The following is a 26193-nucleotide window of genomic DNA, read 5'->3' on the forward strand; positions in this document are numbered from 1 at the left end:
ATCTGGTAATATCAGAACAAAGCCAAAAGGTGAACAAGGTGGAACACCAGGCCCACAGGTTTCGATTTTACAAACGTCTGTCTCTTCAGAATGTCGATGCTGCTGATGGGATTGTGGAGGGCAAACAAAACCCCACTTAAATCTCTGTGTAGTGGAGTGTTTCTGAGTGCTTTTAGTTAAGAAGAAAACCCAGTCCTTGCCGGAGTCCTTACAAAGGAATTTGGGCACTGAACTAAAATAAGCCATGCCTGATATTTTTAATTGCTGTCTGCTTTTTCTCTTCTGTTTTGAACAAAAATACTCTGCTATATGGGAGGACAAACACCGATGGGAGTTGCCACTAGCCCCGTGGGAGGCTGGTGTTGGACATTCCTCTGGTGCAGGGACCAGGAGGGATGAGGCTTAGGCCGGGACTCCCCCAACACAGGAAAAATGTTTAAAGATCACTAATCTTTAACATTCACCTGGCTATACTTATGTGAAAGTTTTTGGCCAAGGTGACTCAATATGTGACTCTTGCAGGTTTCTGCTGACTTCTCATTGATGACCTTGGGCTTGCTCAGCGGGAGCGTGAACAATGCAGCAGCAATGTTTGCAGCTCCTGGGTAGGTGAGAAGCCTCCACCGTGACCCAGCCCGTCACAAAATGGGTGTAGGAAATCCTGTAAAGACTGAAGGTTTGCTCCATCTTCTGGGCTTTGGGATCATTGCAGGAGAAGCGCTCCTGAGCCTGGGGAGAAGCACCCTGTGCTTGCCCGGCACTGTCTAGATATGTTCACACTACTCCTAGGAAGATTTCTGCATTCCACACTATTCTTCCATCTCCTTTGTACTTTTCTATCATATTTAATAAAACTGAGAGTCTCGGCTACAGCAGGGCCTCACACAAGTAGTGAAATCTCTCTCAGTGAAATCTCTCCCAGGACAGGATTTTTCATCACAGATATTTACCCTGCGCTCTGATGGAGCAAATCAGGCCTGAGGTGGCATTTCCTCCTTGGAAGAAGGGACAGTGTGAGTTGTGATCAATGCTGGTAGCCCAGAAGGACACATGACACAAAGGTCAGGGCCTTAATGACAGAGAAGCAAGACTTCTAACAAGAAGCAGCTCCTTGCCATCTCTCCACCTTTGTTATACCTCTCTGTCCCGTATGATGAAGGGAATCACCATAAATCCTTCAGCAAGTCCTTGACTGCAGAGGGATGTGCTCTGCCTCCCAGGACATCTCCTGCCCAGTTCCAGCACAGCAGGAATGAGTCTCAATTTATATTTAATCATTAGTGTCATCAAAGGGCTGCAGATGGAGAAGAGTTTGCAGCCAGCCAGGGCTCAGCTGGAGTAACTCTAGAAGAAATCCTTCCACCTGTTCCCAGCCTGAGGTTAGGGAAGGACGTGCCCCATGTGTACAGAACGAGGTGGCCATGTGGCTTCTGCAGCATCACTGCCTGTGGGCACGTTTTGGTGGCAGGAGGACATGAGGTGTGGGGCTGTGATAGGTTTGGATGCTATAAAAGAAAGATACACCCTATTTCAGTGTGAAGGGTGACATTATTTCCCAGGATGACTTTTTCTCACCTGACCTGCTTGTGCTGAATTCAATGTTTCATATAAATGTGGAGGTGATTGCTCCTTGCAAAGGTTATGATGATGGTGTTGCTCCTTGAAGAATCCTTGACATCGTGTTATTGCAGTTCTGATTTAATTGTGCTGGCAGGCAACACTGGGAGTGAAACTATAGATTTGGTTTAAAAAGAGAGGGTACATTTTAACATTTAATTCTAGCTACTGGTTTTATCATGAGGCTTTCATCACTCCTGAGGTTCTGCCCTGCCCAGAGCACAGATGAATTGTAAGAATAAAGGTAGAGTTAGCAGTAAATAATTGCTGAATTGCACATGCTGTCACAGATGGGTTTTTACACAGTTTTCAGGAAGATTAATATCTTCTCTGAAGGTCTGAGCTTGCATTTCTCGTGCAAAGTATTGAATTTCTGTGTTTTGCACACAGATTTGGAATAACAAGCCCTCTGTCAGTAATAGTTAACATTTGGGTAAATGCCCTGTGTAATGCCCATGGGCAGTGTGAGATTCAGCACTGTGTTTGCTTTGTGTCTGGGCGAGCTGCGCCCATCAGACAGGAGCCAGTGCTGCCCCAGGGTCTCTGTCCCCAGGCAGTGCCTGGTGCAGGGGTTGGTGTCCCCCTTTGATGGCCATAACCAGCCTCAGCTCTGTCCCAAAGCAGGTTGAGGCTCAGGGCACCTTTTGGGTTTGCCCATTGGTGAAAAGTCTCAGGCAGAGCCTCAGCTCAGTCCCTGAAGTCGTGGTCAGATAATCAACATCATGAATTGCCTGTTCCCCCATAAAATAACAAAATTACTTGTGGTCTCTCACAGACTTGTTTTTATTCACCACAGGCTGGTTTCCTACTCCTTTTGGCAGCTCTTAGCACTATGCTTTGGGAAAAAGAGGTAACAAACCACCACCCAGGGATGAAAACATTCAGGTATTTAGAAGTGCTTCACCAAGGTCGCATAAATAACAAGCTGGGAAAGGAAAATACCAAGTTAGCAGAAACTAATGCTGAGTGCTTCAGCATTTTGTCCGTGTTTGTGCTATAAATGATATCTGGAAGCACAAACTCCCTCCTGTAGCCACAGAACTGCTCTGTGTAACTGAACATGGTGCAGAGCAGCAGCATGCCCCCCCTGGCTGTGCTGGGGGTGCTGCTCCAGCCACTTTAGAAGGTGGTCAGTAAAAAAAGAGCTGGGGGATTGCAGGGCGGGTGTAGTGTTGATCAGTGGCAAGCAAGCACAGAAACTCAGTCCTTGGGGGTCAGATTTGGATCATGTTTTGGCTCTGAATGGGGCAAAGGTTCGCCCTGCATCAGCCCAGATGCCCAGGAGCAGCTCAGCTGCCTTTCGTGTCATCTCCAGACCCCTACCAGCAAAATCTCAGTGTAAACGTTCATATGTGGGGCTGTCTCCTACCCTAAAATCATGGCGGTTTTGGTATTTTTAAATGGTTTAAAACAGTTGAAATTACTTAGAAATCCATCTCCTGAGTATTTAACCCTTTTCAATACAAACCAAGGCATACACATCCGACTTGCCAATGCATTTCCCTCCAGGATTGCTTTGGACAGGCCAGTCTGGGAGGTCAGTGCCCTGCCCCAGGCTGAAATGTTCTGTCCTTAATTTCTGTCATGACCAAAGTCTTCTCCATACTCCCCTTTTCTCCCTACACTTGTTAACATTTTCTTTTCCCTGTAATAAGGAACGTGGATGATGACAAAGGTGGTTTCCTACTGCAGAGGTACTGTAGCTGCTCTCAGACGTCTCTAAAAATGGAATCTTAGAAAAATAAATAAATCACTGAGTTATTTTTTGGGGGGGCAAATTAGAAGCATCCAAGTCCCACTGAAACAGGAGATGCAGCCCTGCTTGCTTCTCTAGGGGCAGAGGAAATTACCAGACATCAATGCAGTGATGATGAGAGAGATCATGGGAGATGATGAGAGATGAAATGTGGTGATTTGTTGAGCTGGGGCAGCACTAGAGGGCTCGTATCCCCATGCCTGCTGCTCCATCCTGCCCTGATCCAACCACTGCTGTGCCCTCTGCTTCTCACAGGGATTGACTTTGCAGCTCCCTGTCAAGTGACTTGGGCAAATACTTCGAAAGTCAGATGTCCTTACTCTATTTAAGCAACAAACTTAATCTGATATATTTATATCTGGAAGAGTTTGGAGGTGTGGTGGGTGTTTTTTTCCTTGGTGTTTTTCCCACAGGGTGTCTCTCTATGACTGCTCCCGCTCCTTAGTGGTTGTTATTGTTAAGATCCCATCATCTGACCCTTTATAATCCCTGTATTGGGTTGCACTGCATTGCTGGACATGCTTGGTGTATGCTACTGTCTGTCAATTTTAGACTCTCCCATCAGCCTATGAGTTTCTTAAAAGTAATGCAAGGTTATGTTACATGGGCACATTCTCTGACTCGTTCCAGCTGCACTTGGAAATGCCATGGATTGGTAATAGAGGGGAATAAATGTTGGGGGTGGGTATAAGCAAAAAAATGAAAGCCAATATCATAGAAATTGCTCTCCAATATTTGGCAACAGCATGTGTCCCATCAATTACCTTAAAAATAGAACAGTTTCAGGCACTCAAAACATGGGTTCATGGGCTCCCTCGTGTCAAATGGTGGCACAGGGGGCAAGCCTTCCTGATATTCAAGTTAAGAACTTGTCAACCTTTTGGCTTTCAAGAAGGATAGGCTGGAATTTTTGAAGAAAATGTGTAAATGAGAAAAAATAAATGAAATGAAGCAATCCTGCAGGAGAGGCTGCTGGGTTTCGTTCCAGAGTTCATCCATGTGTGAGTACCTGCCTCACAAACAGCGAGCAGTGAGTTGGAATTATTCACTACCAAGGGCAGACCTCTTCTTCTATCAGTTTGCTCCTAAAGTGCTTTTGTTTAATGCTTGTTGGGTACCTATTCAGCATGAATTTTGAGCTGCTACTACCTGTAGGAATTGCTCTGTCATTGCTCCAGGTACTTCTTGTCTTCAGCTGAGGCTTTGAGTGCAGCTCTGGCACAGCACAGCTCTGCCCTCTGGTGACAGGGCACCTCACGCAGCAGCTTGTTGGTCCGGGGTTTCCTGAACAAGTGTCAAATTGGTGTGGAAATAGCAAGTGTCACCAGTGGAAGTGGCTTTCCTGTCTCAATGAAGGTTGAGAAATACATAATTATTTTGAACAGCTCTGAGGGGAACACCAACGAATGTTATGGGGAAGAAGATGGGAGATTAGACTTGGAAAAGTGTTTTAGACCCACCATGAGCATGTCCTCACCTCAAGGGTGTTGTTTGTTGCTGTAATGTGCTGTTACCAGAACACCAAAACACTAAGCAGTGTGTTAGGAAGGAAGTACATCCTGGAAACATAATTTATGGAGGAGGGACCTAAAGCAGGCAAAATGTGATACCCACCTTGGAAATCTGTGGGATTAGCACCCGTGTCACCAGGAGAGGTGTCACCAGGCAACCCCTCACTCTGCATCTGATGGGGAAGGCATCATTCCCAATATAGTGTTTCCTAACCGTGGTATTGACAAGTGATATATTTCTGCTTAGGAGAAAAAGTAGTTTTCGAATACCTGATAGTGTTCTCAGTATCCCTCTTTTCCTTCTCAAGAGGACTTCATAGGTTTGACCCTGCTTAACTTAGATGATCTGACAAGACCATGGCCCAAGATGGCCTGTCTGAAGATCATGGAAACCCAAGAAGGTGGCATGAGGCTTCATTTACAGTCAAGGAATTATCAAGTGAGAAGTAAGCACTGAATAGAGAGAGCTTCTGTGGCCCAAACTGCGTTGTTTGGGGGAGTAACATACCTCTACTGAAGAGCATTGATTGATTTGATAACATCAGGAAACCATTTATGGACTCTATTATGGGCAGCAATCGCTGGGCCTTAGAACTGCTAGAGCAGACAGATTGATGTGTGGGTCTGCTGATGTGCTTGCTACTGCATAAAACAAGGAGAAGGATGTCCCTGAAATACCAAACGGGCAAATGGAGCCATTGCATTCTTGGCTTGGGTTTTTATTATCTTTTCCTTTACCACTTATTCCGTTCTTAAATTTTTGCCCTCTTCCCTGCTGTGTAACAGCATGAATAAAATGAGGACCTTTGGATGATGGACTTTTAATGGAGGTTAATGGGAGTTAGAACTCCATGTTTCATGTTACAAAACACAGCAAAGACACACCATCATCATGCAGAGCCTATTTTGCTGCTGGCAGACTCCTGCAGAGTGCAGTTGAGACTGTGATAAGAAATATGGCTTAAAAATTGGTGGGGATTGGTTTCACAGCCTCTCCTCCGTGGTTTTGTTCCTATGGAAGTTGCACTTGCATCTGCAAGGGGAGGATTTGAATTGACACCCCTGTAAAGAAAATTTGAAATTATGAGAGGAAATCTTCCTAATCCAATGAACGGCCCAAACTGTGAGTAGCAAGTACATCCACCTTTGCAACTCTGCTGTTACAAAGAAGCCGTGCACACCCTGATGTTGGAGGTGTGACTTTCTGGTTTGCTGTGTGGATTTAGAAGCCTATAAAATATTCTGAAGAGAGAAGGATGGACTTAGGTGGAATGGACACCTAATGAAAAAAGGAGTTTGGGGAGTTACATCAGGTCTACAAATATAACAAAGTAAACCTTTGTAGTCTTAATAATTCTGGAAAAACAATGGTAAGAAGTAGGAGAAGGATGAACCTGAGATGAACTGTCACCCAAGATGTGTTGAGAGTGCAAATGATGTTCATGATAGGGACAGGCCAGTCAAGAAGCAGGCGTTGGCATTGCCCTGGATGGGAGCAGGGATGTGCTATGGGAAATGCTTCCCCTGGGAGCACTCAGGCTGGTTCAAAGGGCTGGTGCCCATCCTTGTATGGACCTGTCCCCAGGCACAAGGTGCTTGTTGTACCAACTCTACCTGCCTTTTTCCACCTTGGAGGACTTTCCTCTAACCAGGATGTGAGGCCTAGGAGAGGTCACCAACTGAGGGGGCTGCAGTCACACCAAAACCACCTGTGATGGTCAGTCAGGGCTTAGACCTGGCCAAAGGCAGTGCAGGGCCTGTGGTCTTCAGCCCTTTGGAGATAGATTGGATATGTTGCGGATATGGAGACCTTTCTGATTCTTCCCAGAGGCAGGATTTCACCTGCACATCTCACAGGTACCACTAATGTCCCTCCATCCTCCTCCTCCAGCCATTCCAGCATGGGGAGAAGCCCTAAGTGGTGCAGTGTCCTGGGAATCCTCTGGAACATGTCCGTCTCCTGCCTCCCTCAGTGGGGGACACACCAGCTGCACTGAAATGTCAGAAGGGTTTGCACAGCTGACAGGTTGCTGAAAATGGAGCATTGCCATAAATTCTCCTTATCCAGCCAAGTGCAGCTTAATATAGACTTAGCTGCATGGGCTGTCTCCCGCACTGAGCCTGGGAGCTGCCACAGCTCATGACCAAAACATGAACTTGTCGATTTAACTGGATCAACTACTGCTAGTGAGGGGGAAAGAGAAGAAAATCCTTTTAAATTTATCTTTCTCTTTAGGTTCAAAAAGTATTAGAGGAAGGAGGCAAGAATGAACATGTCTGAACTCGGCCAAAACTCCGATGAAGACGTGTGTCCTGAGGACATCGATGAAGATGAAATCCTGGCAAACCTGTCCCCTGAGGAGCTAAAGGAGCTGCAGAGTGAGATGGAAGTCATGGCCCCAGACCCTGAAGTTCCAATTGGGATGATACAGAGGGATCAGACGGAGAAACCCCCCACAGGGAACTTCGACCACAGGTCCCTGGTTGACTACCTGTACTGGCAGAAGGCATCCAGACGCATGCTGGAGGATGAGAGAGTTCCCGTCACCCTCTTGCCCTCTGAGGTAACAAGCAAAAAATCACAAATATTTATTATGCATCAGCAGTGGGATCTGGTGTACAGCTTTAATACCTTAACCTTCCTCTGCTTCTGTCCCTTACGTAAGGTAGAGTACAAAAAAATTTAGATTAATCCTAAAAGCCTCATCAGTGATAGAATCCAGCTTGGACTGATCTCGGGGTTAGTAATTTTTTAATTGCTTTTCCCAAATATTTACTTAAGGTTTTTAATAGAAGAAAATCCTAATTCTGATTTGAGTAAAGCAAATCACTGAGAAATTGTGACAAGATCAGTTTTGGAGGATGTAACTCTAATTTGTTTGACTTTGCATATGGAAGAACACCATGTTGCTTTTCCATTGAAGACTATATTAATCATACATATTAAATTAAATTAATTGACAGAATTTAATGACATACTGGAGAAAAATCCCAAACCACTGTATTTTAACAGGGGGAAACTGATGCCTTTTCCTGGTCTTAAAATCAAGAGTCAAACATGGTTAGAAGGGGAAAAAGAGATTTTACCTTTGTATTTATTTTAATGATAAAATGCACACCTCAGTGCACACACACGATAGATCTGGTATAACATTCTAGGTGTTACTAATTAGCACATCTATCAAAGATTCCCCAATGAGAGGCTCGAGTGAGCCCCTCTCCCCAGGGAACCTTCCCCTGGATGGTTCTATCTTAGTTTACAGAATGTGTTCTGGAGAGGACCTTGGGGTCTGGGGCTGATCCCCAGCTACGAACTTCTAAAATGTTGAGTCTCCTAGCTTGACAAACAAGTCCAAGAATGTAGGGAAAAAGCACTAAGAATACAGAAGTTGTAAAAAAGTGTAAAAGAGGTATAAAAGAAAAGACAAAAATCATCATGGCATCAAAACATTCACTAACAACCAAGCATGCAGACTCTGTGAACTAGTTCAACCCTACTCAATACAGTGCTTAAATTTTTTTGACTATCCCCATGACTTTGAAATAAAGTTAAGGTCATACTTAGACATCTTTCAGGATGAGGGCTACACTTAAAAATAGGTTAATAGAATTGAAACTTGGCCAGATGAAACACATCCATACTTGAACCTAAGTGAACTCGAGGTAACTGATTTATTTTATTTTTGTTTTAAATACCAGTGGTTTGCTAGTGCACACCAATGTGGTACATCACAGACTTCCCAGGGCAGGTTTCATGGGCTGCCTTTGGAGACCAGGGGAAATCTGTGGGGCTTTTCTCCTTTTGCAACACTTTTAGGCTCAAAGAAACAATTCTTTAAACAATTCTGAGGTTAAATCTGAAATCTGGGTGTGGAGCTGGCTGCTGCATTCACAGCTGGTCGAGCAATCCCCATACCAAACCCATTAACCGCCACAGCAAAGGGCAGCAGAAGTGACTGGGACCATTTTGTCTGACTTTGGGTGTGCCACAAGCCATGACACTGTCCTGCTTGAAGTAGTGCAAATCTCAGGGAAAGAGCTCGATTTTATTAGTGCTTTATTAGCATTTCTCTGTGATGGAGGAACCACTTGCAAAAAGATGCTTGACAAAGAAAAATCTCAGCTAGGAGTGTCTCTGGAATTGGTAGATGTTTGCAGCTAATTTATTTGGATGGTAGAAGCCTCACTGTCCTGCAACTGCTTTGTGCAGGGGCTGGTTTCTTACCTCTGGACTCCAAACTGAGCAAATATTTTATCTTCAGTGAGGTGCTGCCTTAGGTGTGATGCACTTAGGTGCCAGAGCAGGCAGCCTTGTTGTCCCTTGTGCTGGATGATTCTACAGTGGCCACAATGTGCCCTCTCCACTCCTCCTTGGGCTGAGCAAACCATCAGTGGTTCACTTTGCTTTGAGGCATATGAAGGAAACTTTCTCTCTTGTCAAAGAAATTATAAAGATTACACTAAATCCAGAAAGAGACTTTGGATCAGAGACTCTTAACCCCCACAGGGGTTCAAAGACCATCTTAACATATCATTAAATATATTCAAGATTTAATTGTCAGGACTTAATTTTATAGGCAAAGATGAGAAACTGGTTTGCAGCCTCTTTAGGAACAAATTGTTCCTGTGTTCCCAAGCAAGCTGCTGCAGCCTGAGCTTACAGCAATGACACTTTTAAGGATTATTCTCTATTGTATGGGCATAGAAGGATCTAAATCCAGCTGCTACGTGTTTATTTGAGCAGAAAGTTATTGTAACAAAGATGTTTTGCAGCTATTTCAGCTGTGAGGTTTTGTCTTCCTCAGAGAAGTGCTGCGGAGGAGATGGAAGGAGAGGCTGGCAGCAGTGGCAAGGTGGCTGGTGCGAGGATGCCAGGAACAGAGGGAAAAGAGAGACATTACCAAAATGAGCATGTGTCTGACTCAAGAACACAATCTGGGGAGGCAAAGAAAGATGGGAGTGATAAGGAGAGAGTGGTGGAGGAGTATGAGAAAGAAGAAGCGGAGGAGGAAGAGGAAGATGATGAAGAGGAGGAGGAGGAGGAGGAAGAAAGTGAGACTGAACTGCAAACAAAGGAGAATTACACCAATGAGAACAGTCACAGCAACCAGATAAATCAGAAGCCCAGTACAGAACCAGGAGAAATCAAAGAAAAGCCTAAGGAAAATGAAAAGAAAATATCAAAATTGAACATATCAAAATTGAACATCCCCCAAAAGTTAGCGCTGGATACCAGCTTCATGAAGCTAAGTGCCAGGCCTTCAGGAAATCAAACCAATTTAGAAGACAGTTTGGACAAAGTCCGAAAAAACAACCCTGACATGAAAGAGCTCAACCTGAACAACATAGAAAACATCCCCAAAGAAATGCTGATAGATTTTGTCAATGCTATGAAAAAGAATAAGAACATAAAAACTTTCAGCTTGGCCAATGTAGGAGCTGATGACAGTGTGGCGTTTGCCCTGGCCAACATGCTGAGGGAGAATAGGAACATCACCACCTTGAACATCGATTCCAACTTCATCTCTGGCAAAGGGATTGTTGCCATCATGCGCTGCCTGCAGTACAACGAGACACTGACAGAGCTCCGCTTCCACAACCAGAGGGGCCTGCTGGGCCACCAGGCAGAGATGGAGATTGCCAGGCTGCTGAAAGCCAACACCACCCTCCTTAAAATGGGCTATCACTTCGAACTGCCGGGGCCCAGGATGGTGGTGACCAACCTGCTCAGCAGGAACCTGGACAAGCAGAGGCAAAAGAGGCAAGAGGGGCAAAGGCAGCAGCAAATGAAAGAGCAGAAAGAGTTGATAGCGATGCTGGAAAACGGACTTGGGTTGCCTCCCGGGATGTGGGAAATGCTGGGGGGACCGCTGCCCCAGCTGAGGATGCAGGAGCCCCCACAAGCCCCCAAACCACCCATCCCTGCTGCTGTGTCACTGAGCAAAACGCAGGAGAACATGAGGCCGCCAGCACCTGAGCAGCCGTGCAGAGAGAAACCCATCAGCTTCAAAGTGATCAAGCTGAAGAAGATTCAGCGCAAACCCCGCATGCCGGAGCATGTGGAGCCCGCTGAGAAAACCAACCTCAAAGATGTCATCAAAACGCTTAAACCAATTCCCAGGAGAAGACCACCTCCCCTGGTGGAAATAACCCCGAGAGATCAGCTCCTCAATGACATCCGTCAGAGCAATGTCGCGTACCTCAAGCCGGTAAGCGCGGAGTGGTGGCAGTGAGGGGAGGGAATGGCATCCATCTGCTGTGCTCTGAGCTCTGGTTGGGAATGCCGGGCATTGGTGGGGCTGGCAAATGCACCTGCACATGGCACCATCACTCTTGTGTCAGGCTGCCACTCCTGGGATGCAGGTGGTTGTTTTCCAGCAGCACTGAGGTATGGCTTGCACAGGGAACTCTCAGCAAGCACCAAGGCTGCAGCCTTGTGCATCCCTGTCTGCATCCACAAGGCAAAAGAAAGGAAATTCACTCAGGGTGTGAACAAACCCACAGAAAATCAATGTTATGATACTTGTAATAGTGTATTAGTTATGACAGGCACATGCTATTATGAGATGGTTGTTTCAGGAGTACAACAGGTATTTTTTTTCACATTAGTCCCCCATGAGCCCCATGTTTCTCTCTTCAATAGCTGCATTTTTCCTTAGCCCTCACTTTACACAAGAGAGGATTGTCACTTGGCCCACACTGAAGTCCAGCCTGGACTCAAAATCTGCAGCCCTGCTCCTGCCTGCCTCACCCAGTAACAAGGACCGTATTCTTTTAGTGATCCTTTGCTGCTCATTCTTTTCCTGTCCTTATTTAGACCAATTGCAAAATTCTAGTGCTAACAGGAAAAAAAAGAAATTAGATCCACCAGCAGAGAGGATGGAGCAAGGTTATGGGAAGAAAGTAGTGGTACTGTGGGGGATTTTATATTTGTTTTCAAGTAAATCTTTGCCACTGAAAATTGGCTCAGTGGTCAATTCAAATGAGCTCAACATCATCCTGACTTAGAGAATGCAAGTCCAAAACTGAAAACTGCCTCTTGAGGTTGCTCTTACTTGGGTACCAAATTCACAGACCTCTTCTCAAAATGCTGGCCACCATATTTAACCTCTTGCTCTCCTGGCCTGTTATATTCTCTTGCGTTGTACCATAATTCAAGACATCCTAAAAACTGGCTGATGTATTTGTAGCTTGATGCCTGTTTGTGCTGCCAAGGCTTGAGGAAGAGGACAGAAAATCCCCTGTGATTAAAAATGGTCAAGTAGTATTTCGTCATTATTTTTTCTTTCAATTTTGACATTTTAATATAGTGGTCCTAATTTTGCTTTCATTTATACCTACAAAGAAATAATTATTTCCTCAGTAATTCCAGAGAGTAGTTTGTCCTGATATTTTGTCATGGGCAGGTCCTGCAGTGACCTCGGATCCTGGTCCAGGATTTCCCTGAACATTCTGTCCCCTAGGCAAGTTTTGGGGTTCTGAGTTTCTGCTGGCCAGTCCAACTTGGCTGCAGCCAGGGTCTCTCCTCAGGGCATTTCTGGCCTTTCTAGGCCAGTCTAGGGTTTGGACTTCAGTTCCACATCCCAGACAACAAGACCTGCTTGTGGAAAGCTCACAAACTGTGCTGGTGACAGCAGGTTGGTCCTTCACTGCCGTAGACCTGCTGCCTTCCCAGCTCTCAGGAAGGTGGAGGACAATGGCACCTGTTCTCTGCCAGGCACAGCCCTTCTTTTGCATGGCAATGATTGAGAAACCCGCGTGCTGCCGGGTGCCAGAAGTGACACTGAACCCCAGCCACTCCCCCCAAAGCGATCGCGAGGATTTTATCCATGCGAGCTGTGGGGTTAGAGGCAGAGGGATCAATTCATGGTGCATCCTAAGTGTGCCAGGTAACAACTGCTATCACAGCCCATGGAAAAATGAAATGATGGACAAGTGTGTTGGGGGCTTGGGGAGGTATGTTTTGGTGGGTTGTTTGGGGATTTTTTGGGTTGGTTCTTTTTTGGCATGTGTTATCAGACCACTTGGCTTGGATTTGGGCATTAGGGTGTTATTCTCGCCGCCCTGCGTGATATTGGTAACTCCTTATTTGCCTCAATTCCCTCAGCTTCATTTTTAAAATGGAGCTTTACTGCTTGGCTGAGCCACGGTGTTTGTTCTCTCCGTGGTGGGACTAAATGCCTTCAAATTGATTTCCTGGACCTTAAGCGTTGCAAACATTGAGTGGGGCATTACAAACAAAAGAGAGCTCCCAACCAGAGCTCTTTGGAGTTCCCAGCTGTTATATTTTTAGTTTCTGAGGGTTTGTATTAGACTAAACTGGCTTGGTAAATAAGACTAAGAAATTTCCTCCTCCTAGTACTACATGTCCTTGCCCAGGTGCCGTTGCCAAAGCAGCTGGAGTGAGAGACCAGACTGACCTGAAGAAAACAACTTGGAATAAGGACTATTCAAGTTTTGCTTACAACTGTTCCAGCAGATGTTTTCTGCAGAACCCAGGTGGTATATTCAACTCTGTGGGAACAAAGTCTGCGATACACACTTGTTAAGTGTGGTGAAAACAGCTGGCATGGGAAAAGTCAGTGCTAAGCATTTCCATCAGGTATCAAACAATCCTGCTGCCATCTGTCTGCCAAGTGGATTTGAGGCTTCAGTGTGTTGTGGGAGTATTTTCTCAGAGGCATCAATAACCTTGTCTTTCTAGCTTGTCAGCGAACTATTTTGCTTCCACGTTGTCCTTCTGCTGCCAGATTCTGCAGGAACACACTGTGCCTTATCTTATCTTTCTTTTCACACATATGCTACTTTATTACTCTCTTGTCCATGAGAAATGTATTTGGTTTCCATGTATACGGCTTCATTTTTTAGGCTAAGGAAACAGAAATGAAATAAAGCTCTCTCTGTAAGATGTGTGCAGCACTTCCATCGCTAACAAAGCGCTCACAGACAGAATGACTGCTCTGGTACAACAAACACATTTCAAGCTCCCTCCATTTCAGAACAATGTCTAGTGGGTATTGTACCTGATCAGCATATAAAAGATGATGCCATGCACTGCTTTGAGAGCTGTGATGTTCATTCCCCCTGATTCACCTCTGTCTTACTGTAATCCTTAATTGCAGCCACCTTGGAGAGCACTGAAATGCCATTTTAGGTCTCTCTCCACACTGTTCTTGTGGCAGGAGGATGAGTCTTACCTTTTGTCCAGGGGTTTAAGAAACTCCTAATTCCTCCTAGTATGATGTGTGAATAGCATGTCACATCCTGGCAGGGCTGAATTTGAAAGGGTAAAACCTGTATATATACAACTTAGTTTTTCCTTAATATTTTTGTGAATTTTTTTCTCCTCCCTCTGTATAATCACATTAAATTCTTCTGCTGTCCTTCTTGTAAAGCAGCTACAGGTAAGTCACACTCTTGTGAAAAACATACACAAGAGACCAATTGTTCTGGGGTTTTTTTTCTTTGTTTTTTAAAGCTATAAGGCATAGGGAAAGAAGAAAGGCTTTCCCTGTGCTAAAATGCAGCTCCCCTGCCTTCCTGTAGCTACTTGATCCAAAGGCACAGCTTTGTAGCTCCTGGCAGGATTTCCTTCAGGTGAGTTAATCTCTGAGTGGTAACTCTTAGCAACCTTCCCTTGGCAGCTAAATCCCAATCCCACCCTGCTCCCCCTTCCCATGTTTATTTCAATAGTCCTGTAGTACCAGCAATGTCCAGGATCTCTTGAATCTAAGGTAGTCTCTACTATCACTTGTTCAAATTTTCATTTGTTCTTGTCCTTTTGGTACCTGTCACCTGGTCTCTTTCCAATATCCACCTTCCAAACTTGTAAAGCTGCTCCTCAGCTCTGCTTCTGTTTGCAAATGTAATGCCCCAAACTCAGGAAAGCTGGTTTCTGTATTGCCCAGGAGAGAGCAAGTAGCTTTAAAGTATCATGTAAGAAGGAAGTGACATAAAAAACAGAAGCAATTTTCATTGCAGGCCTCTTTTTGTAAAGGAGAGTAGTAGGAAAGGAAGAAGCTTGGTACTTGCAACCAAGCCCTTGCACGGAGCGCAGCAGCAAGGGACAAATGCACCAAGTAACTCCCCAGGAAAGCTCTTGGAGCACGCTACTCTCCAGACTGGCTTCAAGGCCAGGCTGGTGCAGCTCAGACTGCAGCAGTTGGGACAGGGAAAGCACAAAAGAATATATAATATAGTGCTTTACAATCTCCAATTCAAGCTGCCAGGCACCAATTACTGCTACACCCAGAAGCTGCCAAACATGAATTTCTAGGGTGGATAGAGCAGGACCTGTGAATCCCTGCTCTGATCCATGTTCTCCCACCGAGCAGCCTCTCAGTGATCACAGGAGGAGGGAGGCAGACACAGAGATCACACCATTAGTTTGACTGCAGCAGAGCTGGCTTCCTAGTACTGCTCAAGGCACAGCTCCCAGTAATCCTACAAGCAGAAATCCCTCTCAGGTAATTAACAGACATGTGAAATCCCAGTTAAGTAGAGCTGAGTTATATAAGAGACCAAAACTGCATGAACAAATACCGTAAGTATTCCACCTCTGTAGAGCAGCCATTTTAAGGATGCAAGAGCAAGGCTGTAACATTTCAGCTCAGAGGTCCCTTGGGCCTCAACAAAGCTGACACAGACACAGAGCAGTCAGAGCCAGCAGCTTAATCCCCAGCACGGGCTTGTGGCACGAGCCGCAGGGTGACAGCGGATGTCCCACTACCCCAACCACAGACACAAGCGCAAGTTTCCAACCATTAGAATTTATTTTTCTTCATAACTGTGCAGTTTTTAAAATGCTACTGTAATGATGAAGTCATAGGCTACTATGTTCTTTAGGTGTGGAAACAGTTTTCAAAAAACAAAGACCATGCGCTACAAGTGAGGAACAGGCCATTGACTCTTCAGCTGGAATATACAGACATTTTTGATAAATACTGATCACGTTAACACTTAAATGGAATGACATGTTCAGATTTCTACACAGTTTACTATGAAAACAGCATGGCAAGTTACATAAAAGCTTCAACTTCAAGGATCTTTGCTTTTTTGTTAAATTAATTACTTGGTTAAAAAAGAGAAATGCAAGAATATTTGAAATGGAGTCTCACCTGGACAACTTTCCTCCCTGTTGTTGGTAAGCTCCTGTTATCAAGATGATTCCATCAGAGCTGGCAGTTAAGTTGTGTATATATAAAAGAATCCCCCACACTGCTTTCAACATCAGGAGTTTTAACAGGCAAATATCTTCATGAATTTGGAATGGGTTTTCAAAAATTGTATCTTGACATTTATTGCTTTTACTTGTAAACCTGAAATCCAGTTTATTCCTTGATGAGTGTTGGAAGTACAGAGTCAACAGATGCATGTTTGACCTGTATCTTTGCATTCTGGGTGAGAAGAAAGAAAAAGATGACCCACACTCAAGAACACACATACACCTCCATCTACAAACAGCCTGTGCAGACTAAAGCAGGTAAGTCCTAAAGTAGCAGTATTTAAAAACATCAGCGGAGTAGAAACCCGGCTCATCCAACCTATCTATTTTTCTCCCACGCTTGGCCAGAGTTTAGCTGGTACACAAGGAAGTTTGGCTCTCCTGCAGAAGGGAGCAGTTCTACAGATGAGGATTTCGGAGAGCCTGAAGATAAATGTTACTGGGACGGGCAGGCAGTGCCATGGATACTCTTCATGCTTACAGCTACTTGGACTGGCCCATGGCTGCTAAAGGACGGCTGTGAGGTGAGGACGGGAACCCAGACTGCATACAAGCACTGCACTGTTTTACCATGTGCCAGTTAAGCTGGTAACTAATACAGAGCACTCAAGGGAGGGATTTGGAGGATGCAAGAGATACCTGCTTTTGATACACTTCAGCTCATCTGAGCATCACCAGGCTGAAGGTGCCACCCAGCATAACCTGGCTAAACTGCAATACTTTAGAACTGAGATGAAAGGGATGTTGCTTTAATAGACCAATTTGCTACAAGACAGTTTGAGAGACTGCATTCCATAGGTTTCCACCTCTTCCTCCTCTACCCCCAGCAGAAGAGACAAGCAAACATGGTTAAGTTAGTATGAATTTGTGTAAACACCAAAACATTTTGCTATACAATAGAAAAAGAGTTGCTGTTCTTATGTTCTTAGAGGAGCCCTGAAGACCTTGGAATACCTGTATCCTGCAACTATTAACCTGTACTACATGCATTTCCTGTTTTGTACATAAACTGAAAGCAAGCTTGAACAATAGTAAATAGCAACTACACTCCTGCAACAGGCAGAAATGCCACATTGCAGCTGCTTACTCCTTCACTTTAGATATGTAGTCAGCCAGTTTGTTGATACTATCCTCTTGCTGTTCTAGAGCATCCAGTATGAAGCCCATCGGGGTCTTCTTCAAACCTATCCCCTCCATCTTGTTCTGCAGCTTGTTCTGTATGTTCCGGAGCCTCAGGGAAGCGTGGACAAACATCACTGCATGACAGAAACACACTCATTAGTTGCTACTGCCCAAGGAATGCATGGTTCTTGCAGCACTTAAGACACATCCCAGCACCTTCAGAAGATGATGACGTATCAATGGCTGCTTAAGTACCACAGGTACCCATTTAATAATAACACTAAAGATGGCTTGTGCAGCTTTGTGTCCCCTCCCAATTCTGTTTGGGGACCATCTAAGCAGAGATAGAAAAGTTAACAGCTGACTTACACTCTGCAGACTTGTTTGAGAAAGCTCAAGTCACACACCTCTAGCTCACAGAGAAGAGAACAAACACTTACAGAGGAGAGGAAGTGTGATCCCGAACATGAACACCATGACATCTCCCAGGTAGGAGATCAAGAAGTAGCTAGACAGCATGATGGCCACGACAAACGTGGTTGGGTACTGCTTCTTCATCTTGCGGAGTATATCCTTGTTGTGTGACATCCACACAAACCCCAGGAACACCAGCACCACCACAGTGCCACCAATGAGCATGTTCAGGGGACTCAGAAACCTGGAAAAAACAGGAAACAACAACAAAAAAGAGTTCAATTTTACAACCTTCCTGACTTGTGTCCATATAGGATCAGCCAGCTCAGTGGTAGTGTTACTAGGAAGGTAAGGCATTGAAAAGGCAGTTTCTGCTGTCCCTCACCAAGGTCTTTAACAGGAGCTAAAGTAAAAAGTACAACTGAACAAGGAACCCTTAGCACTGAATTTGGATAATCTTTGTCTTTATGTTCTCTTCCTGAGCTTAGCTTAGGATGCTGAGTTTCTGCAGCAAGTCATCAAAGAAGCACTTCCTACCAGGGCCCCTCCTACCTCTGCAGTCAACTCTTTTGATATCACACCCAGAGTTAGCATATCCAGACAGAAGATGGAGACAACATTGACTGATCTTCTCCCTTCACATGACCAAAACCAGGCTCAGCCTAGGCCTTCAGATGAACTAGCTCTTCATGGTATCTTGTCTGGGTTTGCAAAATGGGAAAGGTAGAACACCGAGTAAAGGAAGTAAGTTCACTATTTCTCATTTCTGAATAAACCTTCTCATTGGTTTACATTCAAACAAAAGAACTGTATGAACCTGCAGAAGGAGCCTGCCACTGTCAGCACAACAGATGGAAGCCCAGTCCCAAGCAAGGATGCCTGAGAGTCAGAAGGACCTGGAGTATGGGATAAAGGCCTTACAGGAAGAAGAGCCAGGCCTGGCAAGAGTCACTGCTGAGGTTTGTGTTCTGTTACTGTTATCAGAGTTTCCAAGCAAACCAAGCCATTGAATGGATCAGCTTTGGACTATAAACAGCAACTCCCTTTTTTGGAAGAAGGCAAGAGTGTCATCTGCTCAAACCACTTTCCCAAGTATTTAGAGCTTGTTCAGAATCAAGCTCTCAGCAATGACTTTGCTGAGCTTGTTTCTGTACTCACACAGAGTTCAGGATCTATGGTATTTCACTTACATAGTATTAAGTTATGTGAATTCATGAGCATTCCAATTTTCTGGCTTATACATGCACTGATGTGATTACACAGCAGATGAGGCCTCTGGGCTATTACAACTATGGCAGCAGCATGACACCACCCTGATAAAGCCAGACATGCTCAAGGTTTACTCTTGCAGACTTTGCAGCTCATCCTGCTGCTCCAAAGCTACCAGGCCCAGTGATTCACCACTCCTCCCCACTGCCAAGGAGGATGTTATGGTTTGTGGTCTGTGCTTCATATCCGGCCCAGGCAGAAGAGATCTGCTGCAGGACTGGTACTGCCAATGCTCTACCTGCAGTGCTAGGGAGCATTTTCCTGGAGCAGGAAGAACCCCCAAGAATTATTTCAGAGCAAGGACTGGCTCTTGATTCTTCAACTCAGTTGTGCCAAGAGGAGATGGGACAACTGGACATAAAAAGATTAAAATTCAGAGTAGTTCCCCACCTGCTTCTGCTACTCATGCTGAAAAGCCAATCAGGCTTTTTGGAAGTGGTAACAGGTCAGACTTGCTTGTTGCATTTGAGTCACTCCCTGTAGCTAGCCAGATTATATTTAGCTCTGAATTGTCAATCTAAAGTTTCCAGGCTGGAAAAACTGAACGGCATTGCTCTGGAAAGAAATCAGTTTTGTCTTGCTCCTTTGCAGCAGGAGGAGGGTGACTCATGACTGGACCACACTGGTGCCTGGGTTATATACGTACTACTGGACATATGAGATTCTTAAAGTAGAATTCACCTCCACACCTCAGCTGTCTTGGAGCTGAAATGGCCAGACTTACACAACTCACAGCAATCTATTTTTTGTTGCTAAAAATACAGGGACAAGATAATCCTGGAAGTAACAAAGATCTAGGCAGAGCTCCACTCTACATTTTCCATGTGCCTGGAAAATACTCTCAAAGCCGTATCATCCCTACGTTTCCCGCTACTCCTATTACAACTTCAGAAACCGGTGGTGAAGAACCATGCCTCCTTACTTATAAGGAAGAGACCAAAGACTTCTCTGCTCTACATTTCTTTCTGGTATTGCACAGGTTCTGTATAACTGACTGGCTGAAAGGGATATGAAGTGGGGTGAGGGGAGAATGCATTCAGAAGATCCCTCTTTTGTGAGGAAAGTGATTTGAATTACATGTTTTCTGAAGTGGGCTGCATTCCAGTGTGTACAAGGGAACAGTGAACAGAAGTATCAAGTGAAGGCATTCAGAGCCACATGAACACAGATGGGGATTGCAGTTGCCACTGAAAACCAGTATTCAAATTATCAGCCATGTGTCCATAGACTTCACTACTGGTGATTACAGTGCTGGCTTGCACCCTTTATTGCTTGACTCGCCCACAGCGTAATTTACAGCACTAAGATTATCCTAGAAATTCATATATAGAAAATCCTTTTACAACAATGGCATTTTTCAGGAAAGCAGAACTCCATTATCCAGTTTCACTCAGATCTCTTGGCACGCTGCTCTCAATAACACAATAGCTAAAAACTAAAAAGGAAAAAACAGGGATATGTAATTTTAGAACACCACAGACTGGGGAAAAAGAGAGCTGTGTAACAGCTCTAGAAGTCACCTTACTGTTGAACCACCAACACCGATATTGGCCTTATTTATACAGAGGTCAGAACACAAGAGGACAAATTTGTGCTCAGGCAAGGAGGCTGGAAATCTTTCAGAGATCCAGAGAAAAGGTAAGTGACCGGCCATTATGTATGTTACAAGATACTTTCTAAATATAATTCCCTTTAGCAGGGATTCATGAGACCTCAAATACCTAAGAATGTAATGCACAGAACTATCAGCATGGCAAGGGTATGGTGACTTGAGTTTACACTGTTCAGATGACTTAGGGGAAAAAAAACTCTTTCAGGGTTGGATGTAAAACCCACTAACTTCTCTGACCCTGAAAGCAGTCAGCGTGGCAAGACTAACAGCATTTGGGGGTGCTAACAGCCCAGAGCACCCTGGCTGGATGACCTTCTTTGTTTTCTGTGGTGACAAGGTACAACCCCGGTGGGATGCTGTGACCTCCAGTACAGCTGGGACAAAGTGACAAGGAAAAGCCATCACCCAGATTCAGTTTCCTGCTGCCCTGCAGATACCAGGCTTCCTTCAGCATCTGCCTAGATACAAAGTAGAGACAGGGAAAACAAATACATGAAAAGAAACATCCTGCACGGCATTGTCCTGTGTCAAGCAGGGGCACGGGACACTCTGTATTGGTGGAAGCAGCCTCAGGAGAGCAGACATGCTCAGGGTGTTTGGGAAGAAGTACTGGCGGCTACCCCTGGCCAGCAGAAACAGATGAAGATGAAATACTTTCTTTTTTTAAACTAAATTCGTATTTCTAGGCTCTGCCCTACATGCATCACGAGACAGGTGAGAGTTCTCACATAGGAGCAGGAAAACACAAGAAGCTCAGCTTTCAGTGAGTGATCACATCACCTCTTCTTGTCAGGTTGTTTCATACCTGCACACTTGTGCACAGCCTTACAGCAGGAGAGGGGGAGGACATACAGCTGTAGCACAGGGAAAAAAGAGCTTGGTGAGGAACATCCTCTGTGCAAGACAGGTAGCCTCCGGCAGCACGAGCCCAGAAATAGGATAGGCCACATAAAAAGCAAAAGCAAGATAGCTCCATCCTCCTATCATCTCCATTTTAGATTACTGTCTTGGGGTGATTATTCAGCAGTTGCTGTCACATCTGTTTCTTTCGCATGTGACCAGGCAAGTCTGAACAAAGGCGCTGAGACTGGCAGTCATTGAGAACATTTTTTTATTTAGACCAGCTCAGTTAGGCTGAAATAAGCATGAAAATTCCCTCTTAAAAGGCCTTTTGCTCCACCCCTGCCCAAGCACTGGGCAGGTTAGGGCACTAAAATGCTTCCTTCCTCATTTGCATTAATTTAAATAACTTGAAAGATGAAGTTCTGCCTCCTCCCTCCCCATACTCTGAGCTTCACTGAGGGTATACAACTCTAACTACAGGTAACACATAAAATTATAAATAGCACATTGTCTCAGGGGATAGCCCTCAGCATCCATGGATTTAGCAATGCTTCTGTACCTATTGTTGCTCACTTGCACGGCTTTGAGAACAGGAGACAGATTCCTGCCTGAAGAACTACCAGACCTTTATGAAGTTATGCACAAATGTTATTATGCAACATGTTTTAAAATTATGTGTTTTGCTCGTTCAATCTTTCATCAGGCATGAGAGAAACTTAACATTTTGCTGCTCTGGAGTCTTTGTTTCAGCAAAGGGAATCACTGCAAGGACATCAGCTAAGGTAGTGGTCTGGGGAAGAAACAAGGAAAAAAAATATGACACAGTTGTTGACTGCTGGGGTTGTACAGATGGACAGTAGATGTTTTAAAGAAGTGGCAAAGGAAAGAGACATCAAACCTCAGGCTGCAAGGAGAACATTATTCCAAGACAGAATGAGCACTGATGCAGCACTCTGAAATTCAGCATGCTTTTTAAAAACTGTCAGATTTAGAAGCTAATTTTTAGCAAGTACATGGCAACAAAAGCCTAGATGAAATTACATTAATTTAAAGCAGTTAAGTTTGAACTGCATGACAGAGAGGCCTTGTTGGAGTAGGTGGAAGAACAGACAAGTTTCACTTATTAACCAAATTGACTGTTTGAGGGAAGTTGCAAGATGTGGGAGGCCCTGAAGGCCCTGATTTTAATAAAAGTTATACAGGACTCACAATGGCAGGGTCCTGGCTCAGGGTAAGAACAGTGAGTCCAGTTCCTCTATAATTGGGAGAAAGGGCACAATTTTGTCAAGATCTTGGTTTTGTCAGCAATCTACTGCAACAGAGTTGTAGGGGGAAAAAAAGAAAAAGCAGACAAGTCCAGAGTCCTTCTTAAAGGAACTTGCAGGGAGGGAGTGTGGAAGAGGGAGTGTGGCTGCTACCTGTATTTGTGGCTCTAAATCAGGAGTTTCAGTTTCTTGTTCACTGATTTATTATTTTATACCCAGTCCTGTCCGCTGAAAGTAAAATCTGCATTACTGCAAAGCACAGAGCTTCATTTACAGGTAACAGTAGCTATGGGAGAAGGCAAACGGAGGGAGAAAGGCAGGGACATGATGCAGTAAAGACCATTACAATTCTGCTATGGTCATGGTAAGGTTATTCCATACCTTGTGGAGAGAAGGTAAAAGACTGCAGAAGTCAGCTTTGTTGTAGGTGGGGCAGTAAACTAAAGCTGTGGCAAAAAGCACTGTATTTCCAGTATCTGCTCTAGGCTACAATTTCTGTATCAGCCCAGCACAACCACAGCTACCAAGTACTGCAACAGCTGAAAATACTATCTTTGCATTTCAAGGCTGTCTATATAATTAGATGGTTTAAGAGCAGGTAGAGTTGGTCATCGGCTAAGTTTAGTTTTGATCACAGGAAGACCACTACATTAGTGGTTCCAGTAATCCTGCCCTTAGGCCTGGACACAGCCCTGGAGTTCCTAAAAAGCCATGATTCATCATTTATCACTCAGGGTTCCTGCCCATTATAGAATGAAGTGCAAGACAACTTAGTCATCAATTTAAATTTATCAGGAGAACTTTCTTTACCTTTCTCCCAAAGCCACAGTTTGGCCAAATGAAAAATATTTTTATTAAAAGAAATGGATACTTTTTTCTCTATTGAGGTATTATCCCATTTCCTTTAGAGTTCTTCTCCCATTCAATTTTACTTCTATGGTAGAAGAATCAGGTTCATCATATACCAAAGACTCTAAGACATGCAATAAAAAAAATGTTTGAGATAAAGATCCTGCTTCAGGTCTTGTTCATCCATAAGTTTTAAACACAGAGCATTATCGCTCAATATTAAGATGTTGTAATTCCAGCTCTGATATTAGTTTCCATCTTCTGTGGCTCTCTTCTTCCTCTACCTCCCACCTCAGCACATTAGTAGGAAATAAGTGGGAGACAAATCCCCCTTGATCTGAAGAAAAGCAATCAGAGTTCAAAAGGAGCAATTTAGGAAGGTGAGTAAAAGCTGCTGCCATCCTGTTTTCCAGCTGGAGATACCAAAATTGTGTACATTCTTTCCCCACCTTGTTGGGCAGAAGAGCATCCCCCCGCTTTCCAGGGACACTGTGCTTTACCTGTTCATCAAGCGCTGGCTACAGCATCGTGCTGCTAAACAATGGTAATGAAAACTGAAGTCTAAAACGAAGTGGCACAAGAACAGCAAGACCATGGAAGTCTCATTTTGCCAGTCTACTAGTCTGTAAAGATCACTGCAACATATCCTCACCAAAATCCACAAGAACAAAGCCTGTGCCACTATGCCGAACCTGAAACCATCATATGCATCAAGAAGAAAATGCAGGATTCTGAGCCTATCCTTCCACAGAGCACAGGTAGGTCAAAGCTCCTTGTGAGCCACAGAATCTTTACCAACTTAGATGCTGGGTCAACAGCTTCAGAAGCCCTAACAGGATGCAGAATGCTTATCCAAAAAAAAAAAAAAAAAAAATTGATTTAGGGGAATCATTTTAAGCCTCTGCAACATAAGAGATAAGATGTACTTCAGCCAAAGCCACTCTGGCCTAGTGGCTGGGCAATTCTCCAATTTAAGCATTTGCGCACTTTTTGTTGAGAAGAGTGAGTATTCCAGTTTCCATATTAAAATCTTAATCATCAGTTTCTGCTGCATGTCTTGCTTAAGAGCTTTCTGGCCAAATATCGTAGAGCAGTACCTGAAATAAGAGTCACATAGCCTTTGTTTCAGAAGGTGATTATAAGGTTACTTCCTAATTCCCTTCAGGAATGCTAGGTGTGACACAACATTGTACCAGCAGATGGTCCTACCTTGAAGGTCTCAATCCTGCCCACCAAAACGAAATAAAGGGATACCTTATTAATTTTATAGCAAAGTTTTACAGTATGAGCTAGCTCAGAAATAAGAATGGCTTGCCCTGAACATTACTTTAGAACTGTAAGAGAGAGCAGAATTGATCTATGCATTTTTTTAAATTCAAAGCTGAGCGTGTCTCAGCCTCAGCAGCCCCACTGGGCAGGTTCAGGAGGAAGCACAGACCCCGCTGTGCGGGATGCGGCTCCGTTTTCCGCGAACAGCGACATCCTGCACTGCAAGCATCGCTGCCTTCTGCCAGGCGGGGTGTCCGCAGCCTCCGCCTTGGGCACAGGGCTGGAGAGGCAGCGCACGGAAAAGGGGAATAACAGGGAGCCCTCAGACCGGTCAGACCCCACCAACACATCACAAACCGGACTGCTGCCGAGTCCCCCCGCCAAGGGAGGCTGTAAACCAGGCCTCTACATTTTTAAACGACACCAGAGGTTTAAGGAGGGACGGGAAGAAAAAAGGGGAATGAAAGAGGGTATGGGGAAACAGGGGGAAAGGGGGAAAGGAGAAAGGGAAAAGGCAGCTCCCCCGCCCCTGTACTTTCACATCCTGCCCGGGGCTGGCCGGGAGCTTTCCCGTGGCACCGGGCCGGGTCGCAGAGCCCCCCGCCCGGGGATTGGGGCCACCCCACCCCGCCCCGGCCCGCCGGCCCTGCCCGGCCGCACCGCGAGGCCGCGCACTGACCCCACGATGGAGACGAGCGCGGCGGCCACCATCAGGTAGTTGGTCTGGTAGTAGAGCAGGTTGCTGACCACGCGGTTGTTCCATTTCGAGATGTCCTTGAGGTCGGGCAGGGCGAAGCGGTCCGAGCCGGGGAAGAAATCGTCCCAAGCCCGCAGCGGGGCCACCTGCACCTCCATGGCCGCCGCCGCCGCCGCGCAGGCTCGGGAGCGCCGGGCACCGCCCCGGGGCGGCTCCGGCACCGACAGCGGCAGCGGCACCGACACCGGCCCCGGCCCCGCTCTGGTCCGGCGCCGCCGCTCTGCGCTGCTGAACCCGCGAGCGAACGAGCAGCAGAAGCTGCACAGCTGCTGGCAGCTGACAGGGGCTGCTGTCAATAATCGCTGTAAATTCATTGTTCCTTCAGCAAGAGGTGATGCACGTTGAGCATTCACGTGGCGAAGCCACTTGGCATCATCTGTGAAGCAAGGGATGAGGGGGGAAGGCACCACGAAAAGTGTCAGCCCCAGCCAAGGAGGCACTGCGGGGTGTCCCATGGCAGGGGGGCTCTGCTAGTGGGGTTGATGTCTTCGAGCTGAATTTTCTGTCTTCAGGCTGAATTTTCTCACCTTTTGAAAACGTAACTGATGTCGTCTGATAATTTCTATAAAAGAATTTGCCTAATGAAGAAAAGAACTTTGGGTTTCAGGTATTACCTAAGATTACATCACCTAAATAAATATGCATTAGGAAGGCGGAGAATATGTATTATATAGGCGTGTTCATG

The 26193-nt window shown here is 45.2% G+C and overlaps 2 protein-coding genes across 2 annotated transcripts; one reads left to right on the plus strand and one right to left on the minus strand.

The window, feature by feature from the left end:
• The first annotated feature begins 6926 nt into the window (after positions 1 to 6926).
• LMOD3 (leiomodin 3) lies at positions 6927 to 13790 on the plus strand. Its single transcript, XM_048315851.1, has 3 exons — positions 6927 to 7448; positions 9690 to 11093; positions 13264 to 13790. Exons 1-3 carry the CDS (start codon positions 7152 to 7154, stop codon positions 13288 to 13290), a joined length of 1728 nt encoding a protein of 575 aa, XP_048171808.1. The 5' UTR covers positions 6927 to 7151; the 3' UTR covers positions 13291 to 13790.
• A 1843-nt stretch (positions 13791 to 15633) lies between these two features.
• Positions 15634 to 25654, minus strand: ARL6IP5 (ADP ribosylation factor like GTPase 6 interacting protein 5). The gene is made up of 3 exons (XM_048315852.1): positions 25431 to 25654; positions 17671 to 17888; positions 15634 to 17364 (listed from the first exon to the last, which is right to left on the minus strand). The coding sequence occupies exons 1-3, from the start codon at positions 25604 to 25606 to the stop codon at positions 17192 to 17194; spliced, it is 567 nt and encodes a 188-aa protein (XP_048171809.1). The 5' UTR covers positions 25607 to 25654; the 3' UTR covers positions 15634 to 17191.
• Positions 25655 to 26193: the final 539 nt, after the last annotated feature.

This window comes from Corvus hawaiiensis, chromosome 11 (assembly GCF_020740725.1).
Source record: "Corvus hawaiiensis isolate bCorHaw1 chromosome 11, bCorHaw1.pri.cur, whole genome shotgun sequence".
Lineage (NCBI taxonomy): Eukaryota > Metazoa > Chordata > Aves > Passeriformes > Corvidae > Corvus > Corvus hawaiiensis.

Excerpts from the sequence above, each read along its gene's own strand:
- LMOD3 (XM_048315851.1), top strand. The coding sequence starts at position 7,152 with ATGAACATGTCTGAACTCGGCCAAAACTCCGATGAAGACGTGTGTCCT. Across the intron at positions 7,449-9,689 it reads TCACCCTCTTGCCCTCTGAG|AGAAGTGCTGCGGAGGAGAT; the intron begins GTAACAAGCAAA and ends TGTCTTCCTCAG. Across the intron at positions 11,094-13,263 it reads ATGTCGCGTACCTCAAGCCG|GTGCCGTTGCCAAAGCAGCT; the intron begins GTAAGCGCGGAG and ends GTCCTTGCCCAG.
- ARL6IP5 (XM_048315852.1), bottom strand. The coding sequence starts at position 25,606 with ATGGAGGTGCAGGTGGCCCCGCTGCGGGCTTGGGACGATTTCTTCCCC. Across the intron at positions 17,889-25,430 it reads GCGCTCGTCTCCATCGTGGG|GTTTCTGAGTCCCCTGAACA; the intron begins GTCAGTGCGCGG and ends TGTTTTTTCCAG. Across the intron at positions 17,365-17,670 it reads GATCACACTTCCTCTCCTCT|TGATGTTTGTCCACGCTTCC; the intron begins GTAAGTGTTTGT and ends TCTGTCATGCAG.